The sequence below is a fragment of the Didymella exigua genome (genome assembly GCF_010094145.1).
Source record: "Didymella exigua CBS 183.55 unplaced genomic scaffold M421scaffold_2, whole genome shotgun sequence".
In the NCBI taxonomy this organism is placed as follows: domain Eukaryota; kingdom Fungi; phylum Ascomycota; class Dothideomycetes; order Pleosporales; family Didymellaceae; genus Didymella; species Didymella exigua.
In genome coordinates, this window is record NW_022984776.1 from 1473064 (window position 1) to 1500051 (window position 26988).

General features: G+C 53.1%; 13 protein-coding genes across 13 annotated transcripts; 5 read left to right on the forward strand and 8 right to left on the reverse strand.

The window, feature by feature from the left end:
* Positions 1-128: 128 nt before the first annotated feature.
* On the forward strand, positions 129-860 carry M421DRAFT_52193 (histone H3; the record flags this gene model as incomplete). Its single annotated transcript, XM_033595003.1, has 2 exons — positions 129-365; positions 645-860. The coding sequence occupies 2 exons, from the start codon at positions 129-131 to the stop codon at positions 858-860; spliced, it is 453 nt and encodes a 150-aa protein (XP_033453967.1).
* A 757-nt stretch (positions 861-1617) lies between these two features.
* M421DRAFT_51930 (uncharacterized protein) lies at positions 1618-2868 on the reverse strand (the record flags this gene model as incomplete). Its single annotated transcript, XM_033594981.1, has 3 exons — positions 1618-2134; positions 2187-2671; positions 2719-2868. The coding sequence occupies 3 exons, from the start codon at positions 2866-2868 to the stop codon at positions 1618-1620; spliced, it is 1152 nt and encodes a 383-aa protein (XP_033453968.1).
* Positions 2869-4936: 2068 nt separating this feature from the next.
* Positions 4937-6877, reverse strand: M421DRAFT_97790 (membrane-bound O-acyltransferase domain-containing protein 5; the record flags this gene model as incomplete). The annotated part of the gene is made up of 5 exons (XM_033598546.1): positions 4937-5496; positions 5544-6562; positions 6611-6710; positions 6760-6804; positions 6856-6877. 5 exons carry the CDS (start codon positions 6875-6877, stop codon positions 4937-4939), a joined length of 1746 nt encoding a protein of 581 aa, XP_033453969.1.
* Positions 6878-7212: 335 nt separating this feature from the next.
* On the forward strand, positions 7213-8712 carry M421DRAFT_52663 (peptidyl-prolyl isomerase CWC27; the record flags this gene model as incomplete). Its single annotated transcript, XM_033595041.1, has 1 exon — positions 7213-8712. One exon carries the CDS (start codon positions 7213-7215, stop codon positions 8710-8712), a length of 1500 nt encoding a protein of 499 aa, XP_033453970.1.
* A 273-nt stretch (positions 8713-8985) lies between these two features.
* Positions 8986-10020, forward strand: M421DRAFT_203609 (uncharacterized protein). The gene is made up of 4 exons (XM_033588141.1): positions 8986-9116; positions 9353-9446; positions 9506-9695; positions 9744-10020. Exons 2-4 carry the CDS (start codon positions 9375-9377, stop codon positions 9884-9886), a joined length of 405 nt encoding a protein of 134 aa, XP_033453971.1. The 5' UTR covers positions 8986-9116; positions 9353-9374; the 3' UTR covers positions 9887-10020.
* A 2480-nt stretch (positions 10021-12500) lies between these two features.
* On the forward strand, positions 12501-14070 carry M421DRAFT_416072 (heme oxygenase-like protein). The gene has a single exon (XM_033590930.1). The coding sequence runs from the start codon at positions 12873-12875 to the stop codon at positions 13980-13982; it is 1110 nt and encodes a 369-aa protein (XP_033453972.1). The 5' UTR covers positions 12501-12872; the 3' UTR covers positions 13983-14070.
* Positions 14071-14284: 214 nt separating this feature from the next.
* Positions 14285-15892, reverse strand: M421DRAFT_416073 (DnaJ-domain-containing protein). The gene is made up of 4 exons (XM_033590931.1): positions 15778-15892; positions 15575-15688; positions 14847-15520; positions 14285-14788 (listed from the first exon to the last, which is right to left on the reverse strand). Exons 1-4 carry the CDS (start codon positions 15809-15811, stop codon positions 14495-14497), a joined length of 1116 nt encoding a protein of 371 aa, XP_033453973.1. The 5' UTR covers positions 15812-15892; the 3' UTR covers positions 14285-14494.
* Positions 15893-16047: 155 nt separating this feature from the next.
* On the reverse strand, positions 16048-18031 carry M421DRAFT_416074 (putative rRNA pseudouridine synthase). The gene is made up of 4 exons (XM_033590932.1): positions 17873-18031; positions 17663-17819; positions 16751-17609; positions 16048-16701 (listed from the first exon to the last, which is right to left on the reverse strand). The coding sequence occupies exons 1-4, from the start codon at positions 17979-17981 to the stop codon at positions 16381-16383; spliced, it is 1446 nt and encodes a 481-aa protein (XP_033453974.1). The 5' UTR covers positions 17982-18031; the 3' UTR covers positions 16048-16380.
* Positions 18032-18434: 403 nt separating this feature from the next.
* Positions 18435-21384, reverse strand: M421DRAFT_203230 (HET-domain-containing protein). Its single transcript, XM_033588140.1, has 2 exons — positions 21243-21384; positions 18435-21189 (listed from the first exon to the last, which is right to left on the reverse strand). The coding sequence occupies exon 2, from the start codon at positions 21036-21038 to the stop codon at positions 18888-18890; it is 2151 nt and encodes a 716-aa protein (XP_033453975.1). The 5' UTR covers positions 21039-21189; positions 21243-21384; the 3' UTR covers positions 18435-18887.
* A 150-nt stretch (positions 21385-21534) lies between these two features.
* Positions 21535-23333, reverse strand: M421DRAFT_416078 (Aldo/keto reductase). The gene is made up of 4 exons (XM_033590933.1): positions 23190-23333; positions 23044-23131; positions 22907-22920; positions 21535-22689 (listed from the first exon to the last, which is right to left on the reverse strand). The coding sequence occupies exons 1-4, from the start codon at positions 23234-23236 to the stop codon at positions 21843-21845; spliced, it is 996 nt and encodes a 331-aa protein (XP_033453976.1). The 5' UTR covers positions 23237-23333; the 3' UTR covers positions 21535-21842.
* An 808-nt stretch (positions 23334-24141) lies between these two features.
* M421DRAFT_416080 (imidazole glycerol phosphate dehydratase) lies at positions 24142-25341 on the reverse strand. The gene has a single exon (XM_033590934.1). It carries the CDS (start codon positions 25086-25088, stop codon positions 24384-24386), a length of 705 nt encoding a protein of 234 aa, XP_033453977.1. The 5' UTR covers positions 25089-25341; the 3' UTR covers positions 24142-24383.
* M421DRAFT_203154 (RBP11-like subunits of RNA polymerase) lies at positions 25226-26410 on the forward strand. The gene is made up of 4 exons (XM_033588139.1): positions 25226-25539; positions 25592-25683; positions 25753-25829; positions 25882-26410. Exons 1-4 carry the CDS (start codon positions 25435-25437, stop codon positions 26001-26003), a joined length of 396 nt encoding a protein of 131 aa, XP_033453978.1. The 5' UTR covers positions 25226-25434; the 3' UTR covers positions 26004-26410.
* On the reverse strand, positions 26165-26824 carry M421DRAFT_1106 (NADH dehydrogenase, alpha subcomplex, subunit 6; the record flags this gene model as incomplete). The annotated part of the gene is made up of 4 exons (XM_033587188.1): positions 26165-26176; positions 26244-26498; positions 26663-26724; positions 26782-26824. The coding sequence occupies 4 exons, from the start codon at positions 26822-26824 to the stop codon at positions 26165-26167; spliced, it is 372 nt and encodes a 123-aa protein (XP_033453979.1).
* Between the last annotated feature and the right edge of the window lie 164 nt (positions 26825-26988).

The window sequence follows — 26988 nt, forward strand, 5'->3', positions numbered from 1 at the left end:
GCCGTCGCCGACACCTGCGCTCGGAACCTTCATAAGCGCGCTCCTGCACGGCTTCCTCGACGCGACCCGACGCGACCCGACGCGCCCAAGCTCCCACCTCCACACCAACCCTTGGATACTGCATCGCGATGCCGCCCAGATCACCCGCCGCGAAGTCGCCCGGCCGAAAGAACAAAGCACGCCCCTCGCGCGGCGGACGCGCATCGACCGGCGGGCGCAAGGAGAGCGGGAAGAGACTCGGTGCGCCGGGCCCGGCGCCGCAGCGCACGAAGAGATACAAGCCCGGCACTGTGGCCCTGCGCGAGATCAAGAGGTATCAGAAGACGACGGACTTGCTGCTTTTGAAGCTGCCGTTCCAGAGATTGGTGAGTGATTCCCCGGTGTGGGTGGCAGAGGAGAAGCGCGAGGAATGGAGAGAGTTGTGCAGAGAGGGGATTTTTATTCGTGGATGAGGGGGATTCTTATTCGTGGATGAGGGGGATTCTTATTCGTGGATGAGGGGGATTCTTATTCGTGGATGAGGGGAATTCTTATTCGTGGATGAGAAGATCCTTATTCGTGGATGAGAGGATCCTTATTCGTGGATGAGGGGATCCGTATTCGTGGGAGAGGGATTTCGTGAGGGCATGGCTAACAGTACGCAGGTCAGAGAGATTGCACAGGGCGTATCTGGTGACGACGGGCCGAACAGGTGGCAGTCGCAAGCGCTCGTCGCGCTGCAAGAAGCCACAGAGGCGTTCCTGGTGAATCTCTTCCACGACGCGAATCTCTGCGCAATCCACGCCAAGCGCGTCACCATCCAGCAAAAAGACATCCAGCTCGCGCGACGACTGCGCGCAGCATGGGGAGCGCCAGTCTGAGGTGCTCTGGAAGAGGGGGTTGGAAAAGATACCCATGCTTGGATCTGGGGGCTCGTGAAGCTTGCTGCGCACTCAAGATGCGAAGCACTGCATCCTTTGCGTCGGGCGAGACGCGAGGCACCGACGGGCTTTTGGTGGCGGACTGGATTGGCGTTTGCGGCGTGGCACCACTTTGTATGTTGGGTTGGGCGTGCGGTCTCATTGAGAACAATGTTTGCCTCTTGTACTACCATTCTGATCGACAGCTCGGTGTCGACGAGGACGAATACAAATCGCTTCAACAAATGTCTTGGCCGCGCCCTGTGCACAGCTGAAACTGGAGTGTTGACGCAAACGCCACGACCGACTTAGGGCCCAGCACGGTCGGAGAACAGCAGTGGAAGGCGGAGAAGGCCATGTGTGAACAGCAACTACGAAGCAACACCAACAACTTTGGGACCGTCAAGAGTAAAGGATGCGCAGATAAACGATTAAGTCTTCGGATTTATGAGTACTTGTATTCACAAAGAAGATCATTCCTTGAGGCGGCGGTGACAAAGAGGCGTATGGACAAGAGGACAATCGAATTGAGATGGAGCGTGGATCAGCCATAGACGTGACATGCATAGATGGAGAAAATTAACTTGTCCACGACCTCATCCGATCGCACTATTCGTCTGCATTGGCTCTCGGCCAAACCAACCCAAACGCCGATCCCAGGATATATACGCTGTCAAACACCTTCATAGGAGCAGAGAAACACTCATCGCCCTCCCAATCAACGGAGCCATCTCTTCCCCCTCCCATCTCGTCCACCTTTCCGCTCTTCAACCTGGTGCGTAATAGTCGTCGTCTGCCAGATGCCGTCCTGACTCCCTGCATCCCCCGGCCCCCCAGTCGTAGTTGCAATCTCCTCATCACTGCGCCGCGCTCCCAGATTGCCCTTGCTGCGCGCATCCGCATCCGCACTGCGCTCGTCAATCGGCTCAATCCTCGTCCAGACGCCCTCTTTGCTGCTCGGCCCCAGGGCGTTCAGCGCGATGCTGTGGCGCGCCGTCGCCGTCGTGGCCGGGGTGCGTTTCAACGTCGAGGGTGCGGCAGAGCGGCCGCGGGAATTGCTGTACGACGAGACCTGCTCGCGGAAGAAGACACGCAGCACGGGGATCGAGGCGCCGATGATGGCCACGGCGGTTTCGACAGCGGTCCAGATGGTGACGTCCTTGCCGTTGTAGGAGAAGTCTGCTTCCCGCAGTTGGATGATGTAGACGCCTTTTACGATGGCGCAGACGCCGGCCCTGGTTGTGTTAGTAGTGAGACGGTTGGGAATGTTGGGCATGCTGGACGTACAAGAGTCCCATGCTCATAGCGATGCCGACGCCGATCTTCTCGCGCGTGCGCATCTGCAGACCCCAGAGCACTGTCCAGGGGAGCAGGGCAAGGTAGAAGTCGGCGACTGCGCACCAGGCGGCGTTGAAGATGCCGTAGTTGACGGTCATGACGGCGCTCCAGCAGTGTCCTTCAAGCGTGGGGTTCCATGCTTTTGCGGTGGGTGTGCATCGGATCCAGGTGATGAAGGCGGACGGGAGCATGAAGAGGAAGAGCGTGCCTACGCAGAACCAGACGGTCCACCTGATCTTTCCGGTGGTCAGTCGGAGGAGTGTTACGCCGAAAGAGATTTTCGAGAATGTTGATGCGAAGCAGGAGACCGAGGCACCTATCGATGTGCAGAGGGCGACAGTTAAGATGTTATTGGGGTCGATGTCGACAGTTCGTTTTCCAAAACCCAGCAGCTGGCCTATTTGTGTTATGATAGCTTCAATGAGCAATAGGACCTGGAGTATGTCAGGATGTGATCACTGCCGAGAACGTTGGTACCAACCCATGAAAATATGAGAATCCAGTCATCCCACCACAGACCTTGCCTTCGACTCAGCTTTGCGTATACGCGTAGCCCCAGGAACCCTCCACACAGGAATGTCAGCCACCATGTGATCCCCACGATCAACGGTCCATTGTCGGGATTGCCCATGATTGCGATAAGCAGGCTTGCTTAACCCTGCAGCCTCCAAGTGCGATAGGTACAATCATACGCTGCACAGATCTACACGAGATCATAAACAGAAGCAAAAGTGTCCCAAGGAAGATCACAGTGTGCGGGGAAGAAGGAGAGCCATGTCTGCCGGTGGAGCCGCGCGCAGTGCAGTAAAAGGGCCTTAATACCTGGAGCATCAGACATGACACCGTGCCAATGTTGTACTATATCTTGGGGCATTAGGAGCTCAACGTGTGCAGTACCATCCTTGCCAACTTGACACCTTGACGCGGTTGGCATTTCTGCTAGGCCCATCGTTGTTGGCAGGTGGATATGCGCCCCGTTGCCATCCCCTTCCAATCCGAGTACACATTCCGGTCAGCCACACGTTACGGCTGCAGTAGATTTTGTTCTGGTGGCAACGGCACGCTTCGGGGCTTGCAATTCTATGGTGTGCAGCTGCACACTCGCGGCCATCTAACTGCCTCGAGCTAATGTCTTCGGCGAAAACGGAAGGCGAGCTGCACAAGCGGGAACCGTCTGCCTTAGGATCCAGCATCCTGGGAATGGCGCAAAATGCGAAGCCCTGCCGAGATTGATGAAAGTGTTGCTTGCGGTGCTGCACGTGGAGTGGACTTGGAGGCTTGCACGTTGTTGGGGATCCCTGCAGATCACCACACAGACACGGTTGTCGCGAATCGATTTCGGACCGACTTTGATCGAAGATCCTGAAGTCCAGGCTCGCTTTGCGTAAATGCCTCCCCTGTTCGCCGGATGTCGCGACGCGTGTCTCGGTAGGAAACGGATGCGGAAGTCAAAAACGTCAACATGCTCTGCATGCGGCATCTCTGGGTGACAGAAGTTACCTGCTCGCTAGCTGGCGGCAGCTCTTGCATCGGCGTTGTCTCGAGCAGAGATGACACAGCCTTTGTGCGCACTAACGGACGACGGCATCAAGATAAACGTTCCGCGTACAGGCTCTACCCTGCGTCCGTTGTGGCCCTCCGAAACTTAGCCGGCAACTAAAGTCAATTCCGTAGGTGAGGCTCATCACCATGATCCGAGAAGGTTGCGCGTCTTAGGTTTACTGATGGCGAGTATAAGGCAATCCATCTATAGGGTACAGTCGGCCCAACAAGATAGCTCATTTAATCCTTGCTTCTAGAATCAAAGTCTCATCTCAGCGGCCTCAGCGCTGTCGCCGAACAGCTCGTTGCCATGCACCAAATCGACTCGACCAAAGGCCTGAGAATCATAAACAGATCCGAGGCGTGATATCGTATGTGTACGAAAGCCTGAGACCACGCGCGCACATCTACTCGTGTGATCATCAATGCTGTAGATCACGATTCAGCAAACACGACCACTATCAGAGTCTGCCAAGCTGGAGCCTAAGCAAGGTGGTTGGGTACAACTGAGCAATTGTGCAGGATGGCCCTTGATATCAATCCTTGACGGCGATCGAGCTCATGCGAAAGACTTGCCGCGCGACTCGGATGTTGCTTGCAATGGCAGGGCTCCTTCAGGCGCTCCCTTCAGGCGCTCGTTCACGACTCGAAGCACCAAGCTAAATATGAAGAATGCAGTTTGCTGACCATCTGCGATAGATTGAAGCTCCGGAAGAAAGGAGACCGTATTACCCACCGGCTCACGGCCCGAACGACTGAGTCACAGCTCCTCATGCCATAGTGATCGCGGCCACGCTACTGGCTGGAGAAGCATCTGTTGGACCTCCATTAATCATCAATGCCGCACTGCTTCATGCGTACATCTCTTCTGGACACTCCTCACGGGCTGCGGACTGATGGAGACATGAGACAATGCCGCAAATTTAACACTTGAGTATATGTGATGTATAGGTTGGTATATTGGTAGCTGTGATATTTCATGTAAAAAGGCCACTGTACTGGCATGTATCTGATATGGCATCTTGCAGCTCAGAACGAGAACACGGGTCGAGTTCGTACTCGACGCATCCATTCCGCGACTACAGGGCAGTGGTGCTCCTGCTGATGTGTGTTGACCATTGTAGCCTGCATGGTGGGTGCTTGGCGCGTACATCTGCTCATTTCTTCTTGAACTCTTTGATCTTCTCCTGAATTGCTGTCTTGACATCGAAGCCCTGAAGCGCGCTTCCGCGTCTCTTTCGTTCTGCTATCTCGCGCTTGACTTGGGCTACAATAGCATCAAGCTCCGCCTCCGGATCGTCAGCAATACCGAGAGTAGGTGCCCTTTTACTGCTGGCAGTACTGGCCATCGAATTCGTCCTGGAAAGGTTGTCCTTTTTTATCTCTTCTTTGGCAATTTGCTCGATATTGGATACGTCCGTGTCGACGGTAGATGCTGGGACTGCTCGGGCGAATTGGCGTTCTTGCAGCTGCTTGCGGAAGGGTAAGTTACGAGAGAAGAGGCCAAAGGAAGCGGCGACACCGATAAGGGTATAGAAGTATACGCGCGACCAGACCTTCAGAGTGTCCGAGAAGCCAAGGAGGATGAATGGAGCAACGGTGAAGGAGAACGCCAGCTGCGTAAGAAGGAAGGTGAAGACATCGTAATAGATCTTGGTGGACAAAGACGACTTGCCATCGGCAGCGAGGAAGAGAGGACGGACCAGACGGCGACCACCTAACATAGTTAGTAAGATATCTGTAGCAGGAGGTTCGAGTACTTGCTCTTTGCAGCAGCCTGGAGAAGGGCACCCAGAACGAATGCCATGTAGTAGCCAGGGTAAAAGCCGTGCCAGAAAGCGCTAGTGACGAATGTGGCGAGCGTAGCACCGAAGCCGGGCTTTTGTCCCTTCGGTGTGACACGAAGGTACATGTAGTTGCGCAACCACTGGTTGGTGTTGATATTCCATTCCCCCAAGAATGCGCGTGTATTCTGAGCGGTCTCGATGGCGATAGGTCTGATGTTGGTGAGGCGGTCCCATTTGGCGCGCCCAGTCTTAACATCAATGCCGTTGTAGCCAATGCCAGAGAGAATGCAGGCACCTTCAGAGAGGCTCCAAACACCATAGTACTTCATGCGAGTGGTAAGACCCAGCATGTACAGCTGCCAGACTCTTCGCAGGAAACCGTATCGCATGTACTCGTCGCTCAGGTAGAAGGAAGGGTAGTACCAGCCAGAGAACTTAAGGAAAGCAACGATCCAAAGCGTTCCGTATAAGCCCTTAATGGCAGCTGGAGTGCCGCTGCGAGGGATCTTGCGCTGCTTCCTCGTTGGCGGCGCCTTTGATGGATCGATTCCTGGAGGAAGTCTGAACATGGTAGTGGTGATGTACTGGTTGTAATCGCAGTAGTCGAATGCAGGCCCCGCCATGAATCCTGGAAAGAACAGTACATAGCCGGCATAATCCAGGATACTGGGCATGCTCCTCACAGCGTGCTCCTTCTGGAAGCCCGAGAGCTCGGCTTCAGGAAGACGGCCATCCTGAACATTCCAACAAAATGCGGTGAGCTTCATGACCATGACCATTTGTGCACCTGAGATGTCAACCGCTGACGAATCATTAACGCTTTGGCGAATGATGTGATTCATGGACATGTGTCCCATCAAGAACACAAATCCAATCCAAGGCATATAGGGCGAATCGATCCTGGATGCAATCACGTACGCGCCGACAGCGCTGATGAAGATGGTACGTAGACCTGCCCACATATCAAACAGACCAACGAGGTAAAACATGGCCACACTACGATATTAGTCGTCGCTATTTTGACACAAGGATTAAAGAGCTTACGCTATGATGAAGGCGTTCTTCTGCCATGGTGCTTTATCTGGAATACGCTTGAGAAGCCCAGCTAGTGGATAGGAGAGGTAGAACGAGAACACAAGCTTGACTGTCAAGAAGTCAGAATGCAACGTGTAAGTCCGTTGGGAAATGCTCACGTTCGTCTGCTGATGCTCCCAAAGAGCTGCCGACATAATCAAAGGCTACGCTAATGGTTAGTAGACGTCTTCATTTCGAGTACGCATACGACTTACGCGCATTAATGTAGGGCAACATCTTGATCAATTATTCGCGAAGTCGAACGCCTGAACCAAGACGAGGGGGAAGGTGGAGGGGAAGAGAGACTGCGTTGGTCGTAGGAGTCAATTTATCTCCGATGTGTCTGCATGTCAGCTGCGTTTGTTGAGATGCGAATACTGTCGATAGCTCCTGGTATGCAGGATAGAAGATAGCAGTAGCCAGTGACGTCGTCACGCTAACAATTTGCGCGCTAGAGCAGAAAAGCCAACGCTTGCGGTTCTGCCGCGGCTCACCGTCACGATGTGCAACACGACATTCATAATCGATGCGTTTGCGCCAAACACCTTCAAGTACGCACACGAGTCGCCAAGATGAGCGCGACATACAATCTCGAGCCGAATCCGACGGCCAAAGTCCTCCTCCACACCACGCGCGGCGATCTTGAAATCGAGCTTTTCGCAAAGCAGACTCCCAAAACCTCGCGCAATTTCCTGCAGCTGTGTCTTGATGGCTACTACGACGATACCGTGTTCCACCGTCTCGTTAAGGGGTTCATCATTCAGGGAGGAGACCCAACAGGAACCGGTCAGGGTGGAGAGAGCAGCTATGACAGCGAGCCTTTTGAAGACGAATTTCACAGTCGGCTGAAGTACACAAGGCGAGGCCTGCTGGGTATGGCAAATACAGGAAGGAAAGATGACAATGGTAGCCAGTTTTTTTTTACTTTGGCGGCAACGCCAGAGCTGCAGGACAAGAACACCATGTTTGGCAGGGTAGTAGGTGACACAGTTTACAACTTGATGAAGATGGCCGAGGCAGACATTGCGGAGGGCAGTGAGGATCGCCCACTGTACCCAAGCAAGATTACAGGGACTGAAATTATTCTCAATCCCTTTGAGGACATGGTCAAGCGGGAGAGGGTAGTACAGCGAACAGAGCCCGAGGCAAAAAAAACGAAGAAGCCCAAGAGGAAGGCCGGAAAGAACGTCCTGAGCTTCGGTGCAGAAGACGGGGAGGATATGGCACCTGTACTGAAGAAGGCAAAATTTAATACGAAGCTTATCAGCGCGGGAGAGGAGCTGCCAGCAGCAACAAAGGAGATGTCTGCACCGAAAGCCGCAGAATTAAAAGCCATACCCATCCGCAAACCATCCAGGAAGTCGCCATCAAGATCGCCGTCTACAAGGCCAACAAAAGCCGCAACACCCGTGTCACCGTGCCGCAAAAAGGCACGATCACCTCCACCACGAGCGCTCTCCCCGGAGTCAGAAAAGAAGTCCAAAATTGACCGCGTCAACGCACAAATTGCCGAACTCAAGGCTTCGATGAAGCGCAATGCCGGTCCTCAACACGCAGAACAAACGAAGAAGAAGTCCTTGCTTGAGTCTATGGTGCCAACATCGACGACACGAGGGAGGAAGCGCGGCGGCGGCGGCAATGCCGGGCAGGAACAAGCTACACTTGACATACTGTCGAAGTTCAAGTCAAAATTGGAGGCATCAGAGCCAGCAACGCTACCGAAAAATAAGGATATTGTCGCTTCAGGTGATGTTGAGATGAAGGATGACGATGCCAACGGCGGCAAAGACGGAGAGGAAGAGGCGGTCTGTGACCTGCATTTCATCGCTGGGTGCCAGTCATGTAAGGCATGGGACAAGGATGAAGACGAAGAGTCAGACGATGATGCAGGGTGGATGTCACATTCTCTCAGCTTCGCAAAAGATAGATTAGGAAAAAATCTGGAGTGGAAGAGGAAGAACGAGGAGGATCTGCTGGTCATTGATCCGCTGGAAGAAGCCAAGAGGCATAAGGCTGATGCCAAGGGGAAACGAGAGTGGGACGGCGGTAAGGACAAGAAGACAAAAGCATAAGCTTCCTAGTAGGCATCAGTATACCCAAGCACGATCCTGACGAGAACATCCTACCCCAAAAGCTCAGATTGCTGACACCATGTACACTTGCAGCAGATCAACGTGCCACCGCTAACAGCAGGGTACAGGAAAGCGATACATAAGAAGGCCTTACGTCTAGGGACGTGGCGTGCTGTGGTGTACCGTTGCAGATCGCTCACCTTCACTTCATCTCTTCAAAGATTTTAGGCCGCCATCTGTCCACTCCCCCTCGCGACTTGGATTTCCTCACAACCAGAACCCCTTTGCGCTTACAAGGACCCACCACCTTCTCCCCAGCTCTATTCGTCGCTCGTTGATACCGCACTCCAGCATCTCGACCCCTCAACACATATAAGTAAGCTTCCGTCTTCGCACCTTCCTCGGTAAGTCTCATGTACACCCCCGAGATGACATGCTCAGGCGACTGTTCTTTGCATGCAGTTGTTGTTCAAGCTTGTGCACCTCACCTTACGGCTTGCCACGCACGCTTCCGGAGCTCTTCCTGCACTTACAGTTTGTGCATCTCAATTGCTATTTACCACCCAAATTGCATACAAGCTCGCATGAGCTTACCCTGTCAACTATATCTGTTGCTTGGACTTACACTAATCGAAGACAGTGCTTCGTCATCGACAACGACCATGGCCATCCAATGGAAGGAATCTGGTGCGAAGGATCGTCTGCTCGCCGCTGTTATCGCTGTGTCTTCCAACGTAAGTCTTCGAGCTCCAATGATAGTTTAAGGCTTTGAAGATGTACTTACGGCTCCCAGCTTGACATGAACGAGGTCGCTCGTCTCTTCGGCCAGGGCGCCACCTACGACGCCGTTGAAGGTCAACTGCGCAAGGCTAAGAAGGCAGCCGCCGCTCTAAAGGAGGAGGCTACCGGTCGCACTGGCCCAGCCAACACTCCCTCTAGGGCCAAGAAGACTAAGAATGTTAACGACAGTCCCGTCAAGACCTGTGAGTTGCACAAGACCTTACAACCTCCCTACGTTCTGATCACTTCAGCAGTCGTCAAGGGCGCGCGCGTCTCCAAGCCTAAGAAGGCGACGACACCCAATATTAAGGCTGAGCTCCTTCACGAGGACTCTATGCTCTTCGACGCAGTAATCAATGTGGCTGACAGCGCCGAAACTGAGGATGAGGTCTGAGATTGATAGCAGCTCGTCTTCTCAGAGACGATTGCAACTGTATTAGCTTGGCGAATTTGAATACCTTGACAATGATCATTTTATAAGTTTCCACACCGGGTCTCACAAGACGGTTGGGTAGATATTGTTGCGGTGCAAGTCGGTCCTATAGGCCTTGATCGTCACCTCTGCTGACTACCTTAGACTAGCACGTCTCAGGACATGTATGTATGGTCGCCTCCTAGCTAGCAAGCAACTCAGCACAGTTTTCCATCGATACATACAGTGGCTACGTCTGCCGCGGCAGATATGGCTGGCAATGAGCAGCATGGTAGCGCGTGTGAACGATGCTGAACAGGTAGCTTTACAACCAATACTACAGTTCAAATATCCGGCTCAGTTACATTGTGCAAGTCTCATGGGCAAAGTGTGTTGTAATCATAACAAGTGGGTGGATCTTAACTTTGTTGATGGCATTTTGCTGTGACTTCTTTCACTTCACTGTGCACACTCTTACGTATCACCAATCCCATCGTGTCTTGTCATTCGCTCGAAATAACAAAAGAAATAGCGCAACTCTCGCCAGCTTCCTCCGTCCCACTCTCCACATTAGCTTTACAGATCGAGTCCTTTCGGACACACAAGCCACCATCAAGCCGTTCTTCGCTGCTGCGACTACTTCTAGACCATCCTGTCCCTTCCTGTCTTCCTTACCACCGCCTTTGAAGGCACTCTCTTGCTATCTGACTCACTATGAACTGGATTACCCATATCTTCGCAGCTTTTTTGGGCTGTCGCCAACGACTACGCCTGGTTCGCCACAGACCCGGAGGCCAACTTTGCTCTCACCTAGGCTGACTGCATGCTCCCAACTCCGCACTGTCTCCGCCAGGCCAAGGCCTTACATGTGCAGCTCATCCAAGAACGAGTCGACGCATACTGGTGCGGCGTCAAGGAAGAATGCGCCCGGATCGAACATGAGAAGCAAGCCCGATAAGCAAGCCCGAGAAGCTCATGACCGCCATATCGCTGCACAACTCGCCAAAGCTGACAAGTGGGACAGATGGGAAGTGAGCCCGCCTACGATCATTCACCAAACTGTCAACAACAATTTTCGGCCCTACCTTCATCGCTCCCACTTTCGTGTCGACTTGAACCTCCCTACCAAAATATACCCGGATTGGATGTCAAGGTCCTGGCCGCCAAGTACCATCCTTCAAACGAGGGCAAGTTGACCGTTGGCGAGTATGAGCTTGAAAAGTCGTTCCTCAGTATCATATTCAAGCAGTGTTTCTGTTTCTGCGGCCTGGTTGTCCTCTTTTGGCAGATCATCAGCAAATTCAAGAAGAGCGATCTCTGGGTCTCCAAGAACCGCTTTCGTCCAGTACTTCCTCCTCCTGAGACCCCACAGCGAAGGGAGACTCCGTTCGTTCTATCAAAGGAGCAGCGGGATAAAGATCCGGCGCATTTTTGCGAACCGTTGCAGAGCTCTGCGAAGAGCAAGAAGACCGGCTGGCCTCCAAAGTGTGGAAGGTACTCGCCGCATACAGGTATGTGTAGCCGCAATAATGGACTGGCGCGATACTGACGCTCATAGACTCCCCCCTGCCCAACACCTCGCCGGCGCCTTCCTCCCCTGTCACTGCCGTTGAAGTCTCTGCTCCTCTCCTGCCTGTCGCAGAAGAGGTCGACACACCTCGCGAACGTGAGTAAAGACCTCTGAGGCAACTTGTAGTTTTGCTAACGCTGTTAGCAGGAATCCTTGAAGCCGCCCCTCCGTCCTCCTGTTCCCTCTCCTCACCCCCTCCGTCCTCTCCACTTGGCCCGACGCCTTCCTCTCCCTCTCCTCAAGCTCCAGGAAGCCCCCTTGGGGTCAACAAAGGGCACCGTCGCCGACTCATCGCTGGCTGCAGAGCCCTCCACGACTGAGGTTGCCCCGGACGCGTTCGACTAGTACCGCATGTGAAACCCTCCTAGATTCTGGCTATCGTTGCATTTGTTCGTGTCCAACCAGTTTAGTCGAGGATCTGATAATTGCCTCGTTCATGAACGGATCTGACGACGAGTCCATGACTGCTCCCGGCGCTGAGGCTGACTCGGAGTCGGAGTCGGAGTTGGGGGCATCAGATTTGGAGGCATCAGAGGCTGAGGGTGAGGCTAAGGTCGTGGTTGAGGAGCCCAAGAAGGCGCGCAAAGTAGGTGACTGCCTCCATGCTTGATCATCACATGACTAAATCATATAGTTGCTCCACTACCACGTCGCCGAGCTGCTCTTGATTGAGGTGGACTTGTCGTCGTTGTTGTTGTGAGTTTTTGCTGGTGTCGAGACGACGTTGCATGAGCCATTGGCCTCCACGTACATGACATAACGAATTTCTGTAACTACAGTGTATGCCCTTTCTGTATCTGTAGCTACGAGAGCGCCTTAGTTGCCTCCTCTTGATGACACCAGATGGACTTTGTTTCCTGCGTCCTGATGTTGTACGCAGCATTTCACACCACGGCGCGCCACGGAAACCTCTAGCAAGTTCAGGAGCCGGTGGCGTCATCGTCTCTCCGCCAAGCGACTCCGCCATGCTCTCAAAATCTCGCCACACTAAGCCTCACATCAACCTTTATCGCCAAGTATCCCGCCTAAACCAATGCACGCTAAAAAGTCGCTATATCAGGTCTAGAGCCGAAGGCACACTCTAGAACCCTCGGCGCGTACCATACGCACGCGAACGGAACAACTGCCGCCAAGATATACGTCATGTATACTGATCAGGCTCTGTGGTTTAAGGCTTGGTGTCTCTTGAGTCTATGCGGTGGTGCGGAACTTCAAGATTTCTGGACTTGGCGGGGTAGCAGGGTGAGGGATATAAGGACGGCAAAGACTCCGGGTTAAAGACATCAAATGACTGCCCGCTGAGCTGCATACAAGCTCAACACCTTCAAATTTCCACATAGTCTCCACCAGGAACTTCTCAAAGACCCAAGAATTCAGATTCAAGGCCTCGTAGGCAAGATGGTAGAACACCATCCCGGAGCCTTCATCTCAAAGGCGAATATCGTCCCCACAGATATGCCATGGGCCCTAACAACGCACCTCCTTTCGATTAGCATCCCGCAATTGAGACGCACGACCACTGCGCCCTTCCTCGCGTGCGCTGCTCAAGGTCAACTCCCCAAGCCGCTCATCGCAGAATGGATTGCAAACGACCGTCTCTATATTCAAGGTTACATCTCCTTGGCTGAGAACCTGGTCCGCATTGTCGAGCAGACAATCAAAGCAACACGCGCAACAGCTACAACTGTGGATGTCGAGTCCATCGAATCGCGCCTACTGCGGTGGCTAGACGCCGCAATCAAGAACGTGAAGAGGGAGTTTGAGTGGTTCGACGAGATGACCGCCGCCTACAACCTTAGCGTCCCAACACTGTCCCCGAGCCAGAAAAGTTTGGGCGTGCAACGCTTTGAAGCGCTCTTCTCGCAGCTCTCCTCCCAACGACCGAACGACTTTCTTCCCTGGCTTGAGGGCGCAGTCTGCCTCTTCAGCTCCGAGAAAGTGTACTATGAAGCATGGAGCTGGGCGCAGAAACAAAACCGCAGGCGTTCGGCTGATGGCGGCCGTTCGCGATCACGATCCCCGAATCCCGCGACCATGGACTACTCCAATGATCTTGATGGCGGCGCTATGAGGAAGGAGTTCATTCCCAACTGGTCGAATAAGAATTTTATGATGTTCGTCGAGACACTCGAACGTATTATCAATGAGGGCGTGGGCGAGGCTGTCGGACGCGAGGATCAGAGGTGGCAGGAAATCAAGACGAGGGCTGATGCGGTGTGGCAGGCGACGCTGGATGCGGAGGAGGCGTTTTGGCCGGACGTTGATGGGAGCACGAATCTTGGCGCGACGGGGAGGAGGTCGCTTGAGGTGCCTGGTGCGTCGAATGTTGTCAGTGGATCCAACGGCGTGAATGAGTCGTACAAGGGGATTGAGGTTAGGGGCATGCTGGGCGCTAAGGAGGGAAGCCTCTTGGAGCCCAACACCAGGACATACGATCGTGATGAGAGCACACTAGCGGGTGGACAGCAGACCATCTTCGTGCCTCATGTGGGTAATGTCAATATCTAAGAGCGTTCGAGGTTACGAATGATTCTTTTCATAGCTTAACTTATATATTTATATAGCATTACAAAGTTTTGACTCAATTCTGATCTGCTCTTTGTCATACGTGCGATTGGTTGTTGTGTATGCATATATGGGACTGTTGCTTGAGGCTGTAGCAAGAGTTGGAACCATATGCAAAGGGTGTAGCCAAGCGGTAACAGTAATCATGTGCAATTCGATGTAAGCCTGAGGACATGCCAGCAATTCACTTTTGGGAATGATATTCCCCACGAACATCTGCGCATGGTGAACATCAACTCAAGCTGCCATGATCAGGATGCAGGGTGTTGAGTGAGGTGTCGTGATATGCAATGAATTGTTCGTTAGTCATCTTATCGTCTACACTCGTCTTCTTTTGCTCCAAACCGCTTGCTGCAACGCTCCAATATAAACATACGAAAGAAAGATCATCGGATTTCGAATCGACACCCGTCAAATCAGGACACCGCCAACGCCAACCGCTCATGTAGCAAAAATTACAAAATCGCCTTCAGTTGTTCTTTCTGCTGGCTCGTCAAGCTGGTGGGGAACTTGATCTTGACCCCAACGATGAAGTCGCCCCGCTCAGCAGGCTTCTTACTCTTCGGCATGCCCAAGTTTGGGTACCGCTCCGTCCATGTAGGCCCTGTGGGCCCGCCGCTGCCCACACTAAGTTGTTTGCCATCAATGGTTTGTACTGTGCGGCGCCAGCCGGTCAGGGCTTCTTTGAGGTCGAGTTCGATGGTGCGCTTGATGTCGTCGCCTTCTCGGGTGAAGAGGGTGTGGGGTTTCTGCTGCTCATTAGTGTTCTGTTTTCAACCTAGTGGGTATGTGAAAAAGATGGCTTACCTCTGAGACGACGAAGTGGAGATCTTGTGTGCCGCCCTCGACCTGATCGCCGACGTCTGAGAATTTGATCTTGCTGCCAGCCTTCAAGCCTCTCTTGATGGGCACTTCTAGGATCCGGTCTTGTGTGCTCTGCTTGCCGGTGGCCTGGTCGTACGTTTTCCGCTTGATCTTGAGCTTCTTTGTTGTGCCATTGAACATCTCCTCGAGTGTGACCGCGAGCGGCTTCTCGACCACGGTGACTTCAGGCTCAGGCGCTCTCCTGCCTCCCGAGAAGCGTCCGCCCGGTCCTCGGCCACCGCGCGAGCCTCCCATACCACCAGGCATACCGCCCATACCGAAACCACCGAAGCCGCCCAAGTCGTCGTCGTCACCGCCCATTCCACCGCCGCTGCCGCGAAGGAACTCGGAGAAGATGCTTTCGGGGTTCGAGAAATTGAAGCCATTAGCACCGCCGCCGCCGGTCGAGAAGTGATACGTCCGTGCGCCACCGCCGCCTGGCATACCCCCTGCGCCTGCGAAGGGGAAACCGCCGCCGCCAGCGAATGGGTTGCCTCCAGGGCCCTCGGCGCCCTCTGGTGCAGGCTGGCCGCCGCGCAGTATAAATTCGAGGCCGTATTGGTCATACGTCTGGCGCTTTTCGGGGTCAGAGAGGATTTCGTATGCCTGCGAGCATTCTATACATTGAAGTTAGTGTCAATTCCTAGAAATAGGAGGGGACTCAGCCTTACCTTTGAACTTCTCGGCCGCCTGTGGGTTGTCCTTGTTCTTGTCGGGATGCCATTTGAGCGCAGACTTTCGGTATGCTTTCTTGATCTCCTCCTGTGTTGCTGTAGGCGAAACGCCTAAGTGATGTATTAGTATGTGTATGTAGCTAGCCGGGAGCTCTGCGGTGTAGCAGGGCCGAGGAGGGGTATGTAAGGGTCGAACCTACCTAATGAATCGTAAAGCTGAGTCTCTTTGACCATTGTGACTGAGTATTACGGAAAAGGAAAGGGTATCTCGTGTGCGCGTGAAAGCAATCAAATACTCGGCAAGTGGTGCATGAATGAGGCTTGCTTTTAAGATCGAGTGCATTGGAATGTCTCACGATCTCCACAATGCGGCGGCGCGCACAGGCCAACGAAGACGTCAGAGAACTCGCCAGAACCTTCCATATTAGCAGCAGCCGTTAGTTTGCAATAAAGTGACAACTTGAATGGACCTGGAGTTTGTGAATGTTTCTTAGAGCTTCTACTTCGACATTTACAGCTAGAACCTCGAATTGAATCGACATGTCTGTCAACGCAGTAATCATGTTCGTACACCTAGTCGTCCGCCCTTCATGCAAAAGTTTTGACGCGCCTAACTCCTTCATGCCAACCAATAACGCCGGCTCCCGAATACGATTTTCCGTATGCTACTTGAGCAGGTATCCAGAACAGTGAGATGTGCAATATGCACACAGATGTTGTGTACATCGCTGGTAGATCGAACAACAGCATGGGGCTGTTGGCGGGCCGAGATAATCGATAATTCACAACATAGCACCAGCTGCTCAATCGGAGTCGCTGTCTTCTTCAGCAGCCTTACTCTTCCTCTTCTCCTTCTTGGCCTTCTTCGCTGCCTTCTCCTCCTTCTTCTTGCGCTTGCGCTCGGCCTTCTCCTCGGCTGTCTCCTCTTCATCGTGCTTGCGCTTCTTGGTCTTCTCAGATGTGGCCTCAGGCTCCTCACCAGTGGGCGCAACAGCAGGGGTAGCGAGGATTTCGGCGGTCGAGGTAGTCTCGGCAAGAGGTGCGGACTCGACGTCGGTCCTGTTGAAGTCCTTGTACTCGGTGTTCCATTTGGCGGGTGTCTTCTCGTTGGGACGGCCAAATTTCTGATCATGTTAGCTATTGTGCGCAAGTTCTCAGCAGCTTTAAACTTACGTCAAGTGTGCCAGCCTCCTTCATCTTCTTCTTCTCAGTGGCAACCGGGCCCATGCCCCATCGCCTGGGGTACAGGTCGCGCTCCATGATAACACGCTTGATCTTTGCGACGACGCCGTGATCGCAAGATGTCATTTCGACCGCGGACATCTGTGCGTAGGCGAGGGCGATAGCCTCACCCTTGGTGGTCATGAGGACGACTTCCTCGTGGATCTCAATGCCCTTCTCGAAGCGGAGAAGACCCGGAAGCATGAGCTTAGCACCGTAGCAGATGGCGTTGACAGAGCTGTCTTTGACGACAATGCGCTTGTAGCTTGTGAGAAGGCTCTCGAGGGGAGAGATGACGTGTCGGAGGTAAGACTCGTCGCGGTTGTTGTCGTGGATCCACTGGGCATCGAGTACATCGTGAAGAGTGACCAAGTCCTTGGTCTCGTCCATGGCACCAGACCTCACACGGCGCAGCTCCTGCATATGGGCGCCGACACCGAGCAACAGACCCAGGTGAACGCAAAGAGTACGGATGTAGGTGCCAGCCTCGCAGCTGACCCAGAAAACACCAAGTTGCCTCTCATTGTCGAATTCGTATAGGTTGCTCTCGTGGATGGTTCGGATACGAAGCTGACGCTTGACGGCGGAGATGAGCGGGGGACGCTGGAAGAGAGCACCAGTGAGGGTCTCAAGGGCACGTGCAAACTGCGCCTCGCCACCGGGCAGCTTGTCGTGAAGGCGGATGACGCAGACGTACTCCTTACCAGCACCCTGCTGGGACTTAACGAGACGTGTAGCACGGTCAATGCACACGATCAAACATCCTGTGACCTTGGGATCAAGTGTACCCGAGTGACCGGTCTTCTCAACGCTGCGACGCTGTTAGCCTCCTGCCTGACCTTCCATAGCAATCGTGCACCATACCGGAGCATGCGCTTGATCCAGGATACGACTTCGTGGGAAGAAGGGTTCGAGGGCTTGTCAAGGTTGATGACACCGGAAGAAATGTACGACTTGATATCACGCGCAAGGGGCGCGCATCCTTGCGGGATGGGAGTATAATGCGACGTGCGTACGAGCACTGCAATTTTTGTTAGCATGAATCTTCGAAGCTATCTTAAGCTGGCTGCATACGGTCGCTGTAGTTCTTAAGCAGGAGCGGCCAGTCGCTGGTGTCGATGGCAGGGGCAGAAGCCTCTGGCTTGATAGTGTAAGCGTCCGGGTTGGTCTGCACGAGAGCCATTGCGACGGATTTTCGAGGGACCTGGTGGTTGCACTTGCCGTCCTGCAGAGCTCGAAACTTTTTGGCATACGCGAAGAATTTCCTGCACGGCCCGTGCTTTCCTCAACTAGCGTCCTCGGCAAAACTGGCGGGCCGCGCTTTCCAACTCCAGTTCCAGCGACGGGTACTCGACCATGGCAACAGCAATCGTTCAACAATGCAATGATGCCCTACGATAGAAGATGTCGCAGCCGGACTCGTGAACGTACGACTCCTGATCTCCCTCTCATTCGCCCTGCTCCTTCACGTTCAACCTCCCCGCCTCAGCCAGATTTCTCGTCGCAGCCATGTCTTCTGTTATCTCAACGCTCCAATGCACTGGCAGGTCTTTAGCTATGCTTTATCAAACCAGACGAGAGATCTCACCTACATGAGGCGGTGGCAGTCACCCGGAGCAACCTTGACGATACCGCCGAGATAACAGTATGCGATTGGAGCACGCAAGTCACGACAAGAGTTACTGCCAATCTAATTGCGACGTCTGCGTGATTACTCTTTTGAGAGGATCTTGTGGGTGGAAGCGGTGTGCATCGAGCAAAGCAACAAGCATGCAATAAGTACTCGTATTCTATTTGTTACGCAGATCGACGGGCAAGCTAGCTGTATGATTGACAGGTCAGAGGACGCAACAGACGATAGTGATACTGTTTTGAAAAAGCTACGTCACGCAGGGAAGCAGTTTGACACGCACGCACACATACTAGACAAGCCAGTACAAGATGCATGTGGATAAGCACATACGCACCCCTACGGATATTCTGGTTTTTCACTTACTAATTGTGGGACCTTCAGGTTTTGCGAAAAGAAAGACTTGTCTGCGCCTTGCGACAACTTGGTAGTGTCTCTGGCACTTAAATCTACCAGCAGTCATATTAAGCGCAAGGTTCTTCGTTCCCAGCAGCTCTCCTCCTCACCATAAACCGATCGCATCATACCATTTAGTATATCTTCAACGCCTTCAGGAGGTCTGTCGCTACGCCACATCATGTCCACAGTCATGACACCAACTCGCATATATCCCTGAGAGCCATCCTGCTTGGCAAGAAGCATTCTGACATGATATCTTCGCTCGTGTGGATTCGATGGCACTCTGGTGAGCTTATAGCCGTCGCCAGTTTCGTTGGCACGGAGACGCGGCAGCTCTTCTTCGTGTAGACCTCGCGTCTTGTATGTCATGGTATGAACAGCCGTGAGCCTCACTGGAGAAGCAAGCTCGAGATTGCGAGAGTCATCGCAGTGTATGGAAACGCTGCAGGAATCAAACCAGGTCTGCAGGAGTTGTTTCGAGAACAGGCTACTCCAGGTCCAGGCCGTGACATCAATGAACGGCAGATAGTTGACGAAGTCGAGATGGAGCCGCACGAAGTTAGACAGACTAGCCTTGGGTTCATCGCGATGATAGATTCTGATCCCGGTGTCGGCGGCGTCAAAAGCTCGTCTCACATCCACTTGCTTGTGTGAGTCCGGGAACATGAGCTTGATGCCTTTGATTCGTTCGTGCTCTGGGCAGTCAGCCTTGAAAGCGGCCCATGACCAACTAGGGAACAGGCCTATTCGTTCGCCGAGTTCTGCGCCAGGCATGACATTCGACAAGTCCGTGTCGGGAAGACCGTAATCATCGCCGAGTCTTGGGCCAGCAATGTGTGGTGATCGATTGGTACCCGCGACCCATGTCAGACGCTCAACAAAATCTTCGGTCACGGTCTTTGCAATGCCCTTATGAAGGACTACTGGCATGCCATAGAACTGATTCAGCGTGAAAGCACCAGACATCCGAAGCGCGTTGAAGATGCCGAGGACCGCTCGTACGGTATCTGCTGGAAATGACAACGATCGCTCAAAATACTCTGAAAGCCGACTGAGGATGATCTTTCCGACCAGGTTACTTTGCAGAATGGGGAACACGGGTTTTGTGCCAGGAACTTTCTCGGTCCAGCTAGTGCTGTTCGAGGTTCGTTCTTGCCTACGACAGAGTATCGTTCTTGTGACACCTTCCAGGCCAAAACCAGACAGGCATTGGTAGTATACGCGAGTGTCGGTAAACAAGAGGATGCGACGCGAAAGCAGCATCTCTTGATATGTCCAGCCACGCGTGTTCCACTTCGAATTATGAACGTAATGTGAGACGCTCTCTATGCCAATCAACGTAAGCTGCTTGATTCTCACAACGCGTTGAGGTCTTCGCGGTGTGCCGCACACGCCAGGGAGTCCTGCGTTGGGACCATCTCCCTCTGCTGCAATTATCGTGAAAGTAGAGTTGAGGTATATCTGATCCATGTTGTTGATCATGTGATGTTTCTCTTCGTGATTGTTTTGATTTATGCAGTAGCGGTCAACCCAAAGGAAGTTGATACCGAGCTGCAGGGTGACGTGTATGGCGTCTTCGATAGTTTTGGGTAGATCATTTAGACGTCCACTGGTGCCGATCTTTGCGTGTAGTGATGTATCCTTGAATGATCCCCACACATAGCTCAAACATGTGTAGTCTGCTTGCGATGGTAGCGTGCAGATATTCCGAGTTGTGCAGTCAATAGCTTTCAATCGGATCTGATGAGCTATTGATTTGCGCTCGTGTAACCTGCAGTACTCATGACGGTCTTTGCAATTGCGAAACCAGTGCCTGAGACGACTGTAGTCCGCCTGGGCCTGGTTAACAATGGACAGAGGCAGCGCTCCTTTTGATTGAAGGAACACGAAAGAGAGCTTTCCATGTTGAGACACTCGATGATACGCAACCAGTCTGGCGAGATCAGGATGCCACCAGAACCGGCACTTCAGCAGAAGATTCTGAATATCTGGATTCAAGTCGGCATGCCTACTGTACGAAGACGCTCGTTGCAGTGAGGAGAATTGGATGCATAGTCTGCATGACTTATTGACCGAAACACAAGGGATGAATTCTTGATAGGAGCGATCGGCGCCGTACGGCTTGCTGTCAACAAGTGGGACCGGCTTCTCAAATTCGCCGATTATATTCTCTAGAACTCGACATCGGTCGCACAAGTCATTTGGCAGCATCCTGGTACCCGTCGAGGAAGATCAAGTACTGTAGAATGCCTTGTGGTTGCACTACATCTTTGGTAGTGCCAGTGAAGCCACGCGTCCAGATCTTGAGGCCGGAGATTTGGTCAAGAGCCAGGATCGTGATCGATGTTGGTTTCGTTGGGGCCTGGTACCTGTTAGGCTGATTGAAGGTTATCAGAGTTCCCGTATGCCACACACCTCGGAGGTCAATCAGGATGCAGGCAGAACACAAAGTCGGTAGATTCCGTGAATGTACGCAGAGGGAACATTGCCCGTTGGATTGTATCAGCATGGATATCGCGGTGGTCATATAGACTGATGCAGATATCCATGTTCAGATGCATTTAGACCGCTGTTAGCCGAGGAACAGGGACCGATGTCAGTGGCGGTGCATGCCCATGAGCTGGCAAGCCGGTCAGCCAATAGAAATATCGCCGACGAAGCACTGCGCCTTGGGAGGAGCCTGAGACAGTGTCGAATTTGGACTGTTAGGCAATCTAGCCTGGTGAGCAGGGCGTCAAGATCTGATGAAGGTTCTCATTTGATACCTCTGCCGCTCTTTTTACGTAAATGAATAGTTGATTGGAAGTAGAGCCTGATGGAGAGTCCTGCACGTCGTATACATGCCCACGTTGGTCGTAGACCTGCTGCACCCTTCTGATTCGACTGAATTGCTCATTAAAGTCAGCACACAACTGGTCTTCCATAGGCGGAGCAATGAGTGAGGACAACAGAGAGGTAGAGAGATATCAAGTCTTAAGACATGCATTTTTGGAAACCTGATAAGAGATGTAGCAACTAGAGCACAACCTTGTTGGGTGCCTCCTGCTCCTCAGGCTCGTCGAAGATGTTTATGCTCCACCGGGGCTTGTTGGCAGTGTATGGCACGTTGTACCTCCTGCGACCCTGGTGCTCGTCTGAGAACTTCTGGATAGCAGCGACCTCTTCTTCGCTCAGTTCGATCTCCTTGAAGTTCTCTGCGATCCTGGAGGGCGTGACAGACTTAGGGATGACAGAGTGACCGCCGACCTGGCTCCAGGCAAGGATGACCTGAGCGGGTGAGGCCCCCTTCTTCTCGGCGATAGCCTTAACCTCGGGGCGTGTAATGAGGAGAGGAATGTTGAAGAAGTTGTTGCCGAAGGCGGAGTAGGCAGTAATGTGGATGTTCTTCTCCTTGGCGTAAGCGATGAGCTCCTTGCTAGGGAGGATAGGGTGACGCTCGATCTGGTTGACGGCAGGAACTAGATCGGTCTTCTCAATCAGAGCCTTGAGGTTCTTGTATGTGAAGTTCGAAACACCGACAGAGCGGACCTTGCTCTTGGGAAGCTTGTTGACAGCCTTCCATGTTTCGCTGTTGGGAACAGAGTTATCGATGTTGACCTCGTTAGCGTCGGCGGTGGCAGGGAAGAGGTCAGAGTGAGGATTCTTGCCAGGGCCGAAGTTGACCGGCCAGTGGATGAGGTAGAGGTCAAGGTAGTCGAGCTCGAGCTCAGCGAGGGTGTCGTCGAGGGCAGCCTCAACGTGCTCAGGGTTGTGCTGGGTGTTCCAGAGCTTAGAGGTAATGAAGATGTCCTCACGCTTGAGGCCGGGGATGTCCTTGAAGGCACGTTTAATGCCCTCAGCAACCTCCTTTTGGTTCTCGTAGCTGATTGGTGCGAAAATTATTAGTCAACTTTCTCAGCCGCAGAATGTGGGGAAGAGGCCATAGCTTCTTGGAGGGTCTCCACCGAGGGGCATCCCAGCTTCGACCTCCACTAAACTACGACTTGTGGATATGTGATTGCCGTGGCAGCCATGCTGGCGGTAGCGGCGGAAAAACTCTCGAGGAGTAACGGGGAAAAGCGTGGGGTGTATCAACATACATCTTCGCGAGATCCTAAGCAGTCTGTTAGCAAAAGTTGTACCCGTAGCAAAAGTCGTAGACTGCGGAAGAAGGAAGATCGTTGAGGGTCCAGCTGTCGCGGTACGGCAGGGTCCAGCGATCTGCAAGGTCACTTACGAGGTGCCTGTAGCCAATCTTCAGTGCCTCGTAGACACCATTGCCAACCTCACCGGGAGCAGCTTGCCATGTACCGTATCCCAGTTGACTGTTTTGAACGCGTTAGAGGCATTATTTGGGAATTCTTGCTAGGTATGAGAGCATACGGAATCTTGTGGCCGGTGTTGAGAGTGACCGTCTTTCCGGAAGACATTCTGAAGGATGTGTATGGTATGGAAGGTTTAAAAGGGGAGCAGTAAGGTGTTTGGAGGCTCAGCAGCGAGCGCGGGATGCTCCTTCTTATGTGTCTCATGGCGACAGTTCTTGGCCGTCACATCGGCTCGATGGCGTTATGTACTCGCTGCAGGAATTGTTCCATCGCGTGGGATGTCGGTCGTAAACAGTAAAGTGCAGTACCATGTTGGCTGGGATCTGTGTCTCAGCTCTAGATGGCGGGATAATTGTGTGCTCTCGCGACGACGAGATACCCCGCTGGCGTCATGCGGCCCTGTGCAAAGCGCTCGCGTGGGGCTTGTGGCTCGGTAGGAAGTGTGCCGAAAACACCTCGACATCTCAACAGTTATCTCGACAGACAATCCGGCCTGCAACCACTTCTTAGAGAGCCTCTTTTTCCTCGAGGATGGAGCCGTCCGCGAACATTCAGCAGCACCATGCTGGAGTCGTGCACAGAAAAGCACATGCCTCGACCATGTGCATTTCTCACACTAAGTTTGTCCCAATCAGCCTTCTCTTGAAATACTTGCAGCATCGACATTGCCTCTCCATCGTTGACTCGAACAGTGAACAGTGGCTGCAGGCTGGTAATAGATGCAATGAGAGTGAGCTGGGAATCGAAGACCTGCTATTTAGCTGCCTTCCACGCGATAACGTCAGCCAGACATATGTCAGCCAAGTACAGAAGTGGCAGCATCTTCAATACCTGCAAGATGGGAGGAAAAACCCTTGCCATTGGGACTGTGGACAGAATCAATGTATGGAAGCGCCCTGCGGACTTTCCAGTGGAGGCGGTCAAGGACGACGGTGCCGAAATAGTTGAGCAGAACGGTAAGTCCCGCAAGAACACTGTCAGAGTTGAAATGAAGTATTTCCTATTCATGCCTCTATCGAGTGGGCAGACGCTAGCCTTCCCAGAAACGAGGCAGACTCAGCGATCGATCATGTGGGTCCTACAATTTTCCTACCGATTTCAGTGGGATTAAGTTCCTCGAAAGGCCGCTTTGTTCTGCCCGTTCTGGCTCTGGCCAGGAGGTCCTCGGCGTCAAAATGTTGCGCTCATCTTGTTCATTCATCTCATTCGTCTTTCATCTACACTTGTCCCTCATGGCTCGAGTATTGTATATCTAGTATAACACACCCTTCGTACTCCTGACCTCACCCTCCCACTGCTTAACCACCGTCGTCGCATGCCTGATAGCCACAGCAAGTGCCTTGAACGCACTCTCTGCCCTGTGGTGATCGTTGTCTCCCCGCAAGCAATCGACGTGCAATGTAGTCCCACTGTTCTGTGCAAAGCTCTGCAAGCAATGGGGAATCATTTCCGTGCTCAAGTCCCCAATTTTCTCCCTCTTCAGCCCCAAATCCGTAACACAGTACGGACGATTGCTCAGATCAATGACCGCCCTCGACAGCGCCTCGTCAAGCGGCGCATACGCATGGCCGAACCTCGCCAACCCCGTGGATCCCTGCAGCGCATTCTTGAACGCGGTGCCGAGCGCAAGGAATGAGTCTTCGGCCGTGTGGTGGTCGTCGATGTGCAGGTCTCCCTTCACTCTGATACGTAGCGACCAGCCGGCGTGCTTGGCCAGGGCGTGGATCATGTGGTCGAGGAAGCCGATGCCGGTGTCGACTGCGATTTCCTGGCTCGTGGACTTTTGGGCCGCATGCTCCTTCTCGATCTTCTCGCCTTCACCGTTCAGATTCTTCTTATCCAGCGCCGCCCAGAAGTCGGAGTGTTCGTATGCGGGCAGCTCGCCGCCGTCGAGGTTGATGGAGACTTGGATTTTGGTCTCGTTGGTGTCTTTGTTGAGGGTTGCAGCGCGCGGCATTGTGGCGGTATTGACAGCGTTTAACTTGGTTGTGATGGTGTGAATGCTCTTTGACTGCATTCGAAGTGGACTCGTAATCAATGGCAGATATCCGTGTCGTCAAGAAAAGTTGAGGTGGGATTGAGGCGGGCGTGGGGTGAGTGCAGCGTCATAGGCTAGCGCGGGCGGCCATAGGGCTGAAAAAAGTAAGCCAGCGCTCATTCGCCGACCCAGAACGCGCTCAGGTAAAAAGTTTTGATATTGCAGAGGCACGCTCCCGAGTACAAATCACCACGAGCCTCGCAATCCCTGTTGCAGAACCAATCTAGATATTGAAAAAAACAGAACGAACAGGAAAATCGAGAAAATGCCCGCTGCCACAGAAGAGAAAATTGCGCCCAAGATCATCGACCGTGCGTCTGAGCACGGCGAGGAGATCGATGCCTCGGTCGATCGCGATAGGATACGTGTCGTATGTAACAGGAAATCTGTCTTAGAGGCGTTCTGATACTAATGTTGCACAGTTGGCAGGTGCGACCGAGAGCGCTGCATCTTTTCAATTTGATGGGGAGGACCACACGCTCGGCAATGCGCTGAGATACATCATCATGAAGAAGTGAGTTTTGGGTGTAGAAGCGCATAGAGAGGTCGAGGTATTCAAGAATCGCCGCTGACGGCACGGCAGCCCTGATGTTGAGTTCTGCGGCTACTCCATTCCCCACCCTTCTGAGACCAAGATGAATCTGCGCATCCAGACATACGGTAAGTCTGCACAGCTCTTTCGATCGTAGCCGGGATGCTAAGGTCATTTTAGACAACGTCAGTGTGTACCAGGTGCTGGAGAAGGGCCTTGAGGATCTGATGAACATGTGCGATGTAGTCACACACAAGTTCACCGTTTCCAGGGAGGAGTTCATCAACCAGATGGAGCAGTAGAATATCATTACTCCAGGGCACTGGGGAAATGTCATTGCATTGCAGGCGTTCATGGGTAGCATCTAAGAATCGGCGCACGAGAAAGGAAATGGTATTGTGACAAAGCTATATACACGCTTTCTTTGTCTTGCTCTCTTCTGATTCCAGGCCGTGATTCTCGATCAGTTACGTCCCTGCACTCTGTGATCAGTACCGTGTGCAGCACAGGGCAGAAGCCTCGGTATGTGCTTGTGATCTCACCTCTAAGAACCCATTGATGAAGTTCGCTGGCAATCTCGCCTTGGGATCCTCCTCTGCGCGGAAGTACTTGAGGATATGTGACAGCTGCTTCCAGTAGTTAAGTGTTTCCTGGAACTCCTGGTGGCTGTTGAACAGCAGAACGTCGACCGTTTTCATTTGGTTCACATATCGGTGCCGTTCGAACTCTTGGCGAATCTTCGTCCGGAGCGTAGAGACCGGGAGATTGAGCGAGTACATGGTCTGGATCTCGGGAGCCTGTCAGGTCTCGTCAGCCTCTGCAGTGTCGATGTCGGTCGCTTCCTCGTGTTTCCGTAGGCCCACTGTTGACAGGCCAACTTCCCGCTCTTGTGCAGCACATGTGGCCCCAAAAGCTACAGATTCCCTCCAGATTACAGACGCCTCGCGCGTAGCAGACGTACCGATCGCAGCCAGTCCCGGTAGCTGTGAATGACCCTCTTCTTCGCATCAGTCCAGTTGACCGCTGTGTCCGCATTAGCGCTCTATAGCCTCCAATGGTTGTATCAGGCGAAGTCCGTACATGAGCGCGTGCGCTGAGCAAGGTAGGTAGGGTTGATGACCATGTTGGCGGTGCTGCGGAGCTCGAATGTCTTCCAAGCTTGCTATGGAGTGACGATGCGGCTCGGTGGAGAGGTTGCTTGGCGTGGTTAGCGCGGTTTTTGCAGGCGGCGCCTTCTGAAAGTTGTGGATGAGCGCATGCCTTGCAGAAACATCGAACCCAGAAACC

Coding starts and splice junctions, on each gene's coding strand:
- M421DRAFT_203609 (XM_033588141.1), top strand. CDS start 9,375: ATGGCCATCCAATGGAAGGAATCTGGTGCGAAGGATCGTCTGCTCGCC. Junction 9,447..9,505: donor TTATCGCTGTGTCTTCCAAC/GTAAGTCTTCGA, acceptor TACGGCTCCCAG/CTTGACATGAACGAGGTCGC. Junction 9,696..9,743: donor CGACAGTCCCGTCAAGACCT/GTGAGTTGCACA, acceptor TGATCACTTCAG/CAGTCGTCAAGGGCGCGCGC.
- M421DRAFT_416072 (XM_033590930.1), top strand. CDS start 12,873: ATGGTAGAACACCATCCCGGAGCCTTCATCTCAAAGGCGAATATCGTC.
- M421DRAFT_416073 (XM_033590931.1), bottom strand. CDS start 15,811: ATGGTCAAAGAGACTCAGCTTTACGATTCATTAG. Junction 15,689..15,777: donor TCAGCTTTACGATTCATTAG/GTAGGTTCGACC, acceptor TACATCACTTAG/GCGTTTCGCCTACAGCAACA. Junction 15,521..15,574: donor GGCGGCCGAGAAGTTCAAAG/GTAAGGCTGAGT, acceptor TTCAATGTATAG/AATGCTCGCAGGCATACGAA.
- M421DRAFT_416074 (XM_033590932.1), bottom strand. CDS start 17,981: ATGGCTCTCGTGCAGACCAACCCGGACGCTTACACTATCAAGCCAGAG. Junction 17,820..17,872: donor GCTTAAGAACTACAGCGACC/GTATGCAGCCAG, acceptor CAAAAATTGCAG/TGCTCGTACGCACGTCGCAT. Junction 16,702..16,750: donor AGGAGGCTGGCACACTTGAC/GTAAGTTTAAAG, acceptor TAACATGATCAG/AAATTTGGCCGTCCCAACGA.
- M421DRAFT_203230 (XM_033588140.1), bottom strand. CDS start 21,038: ATGCTGCCAAATGACTTGTGCGACCGATGTCGAGTTCTAGAGAATATA.
- M421DRAFT_416078 (XM_033590933.1), bottom strand. CDS start 23,236: ATGTCTTCCGGAAAGACGGTCACTCTCAACACCGGCCACAAGATTCC. Junction 23,132..23,189: donor AACACCGGCCACAAGATTCC/GTATGCTCTCAT, acceptor CGTTCAAAACAG/TCAACTGGGATACGGTACAT.
- M421DRAFT_416080 (XM_033590934.1), bottom strand. CDS start 25,088: ATGCCGCGCGCTGCAACCCTCAACAAAGACACCAACGAGACCAAAATC.
- M421DRAFT_203154 (XM_033588139.1), top strand. CDS start 25,435: ATGCCCGCTGCCACAGAAGAGAAAATTGCGCCCAAGATCATCGACCGT. Junction 25,540..25,591: donor ATCGCGATAGGATACGTGTC/GTATGTAACAGG, acceptor AATGTTGCACAG/TTGGCAGGTGCGACCGAGAG. Junction 25,830..25,881: donor TCTGCGCATCCAGACATACG/GTAAGTCTGCAC, acceptor AGGTCATTTTAG/ACAACGTCAGTGTGTACCAG.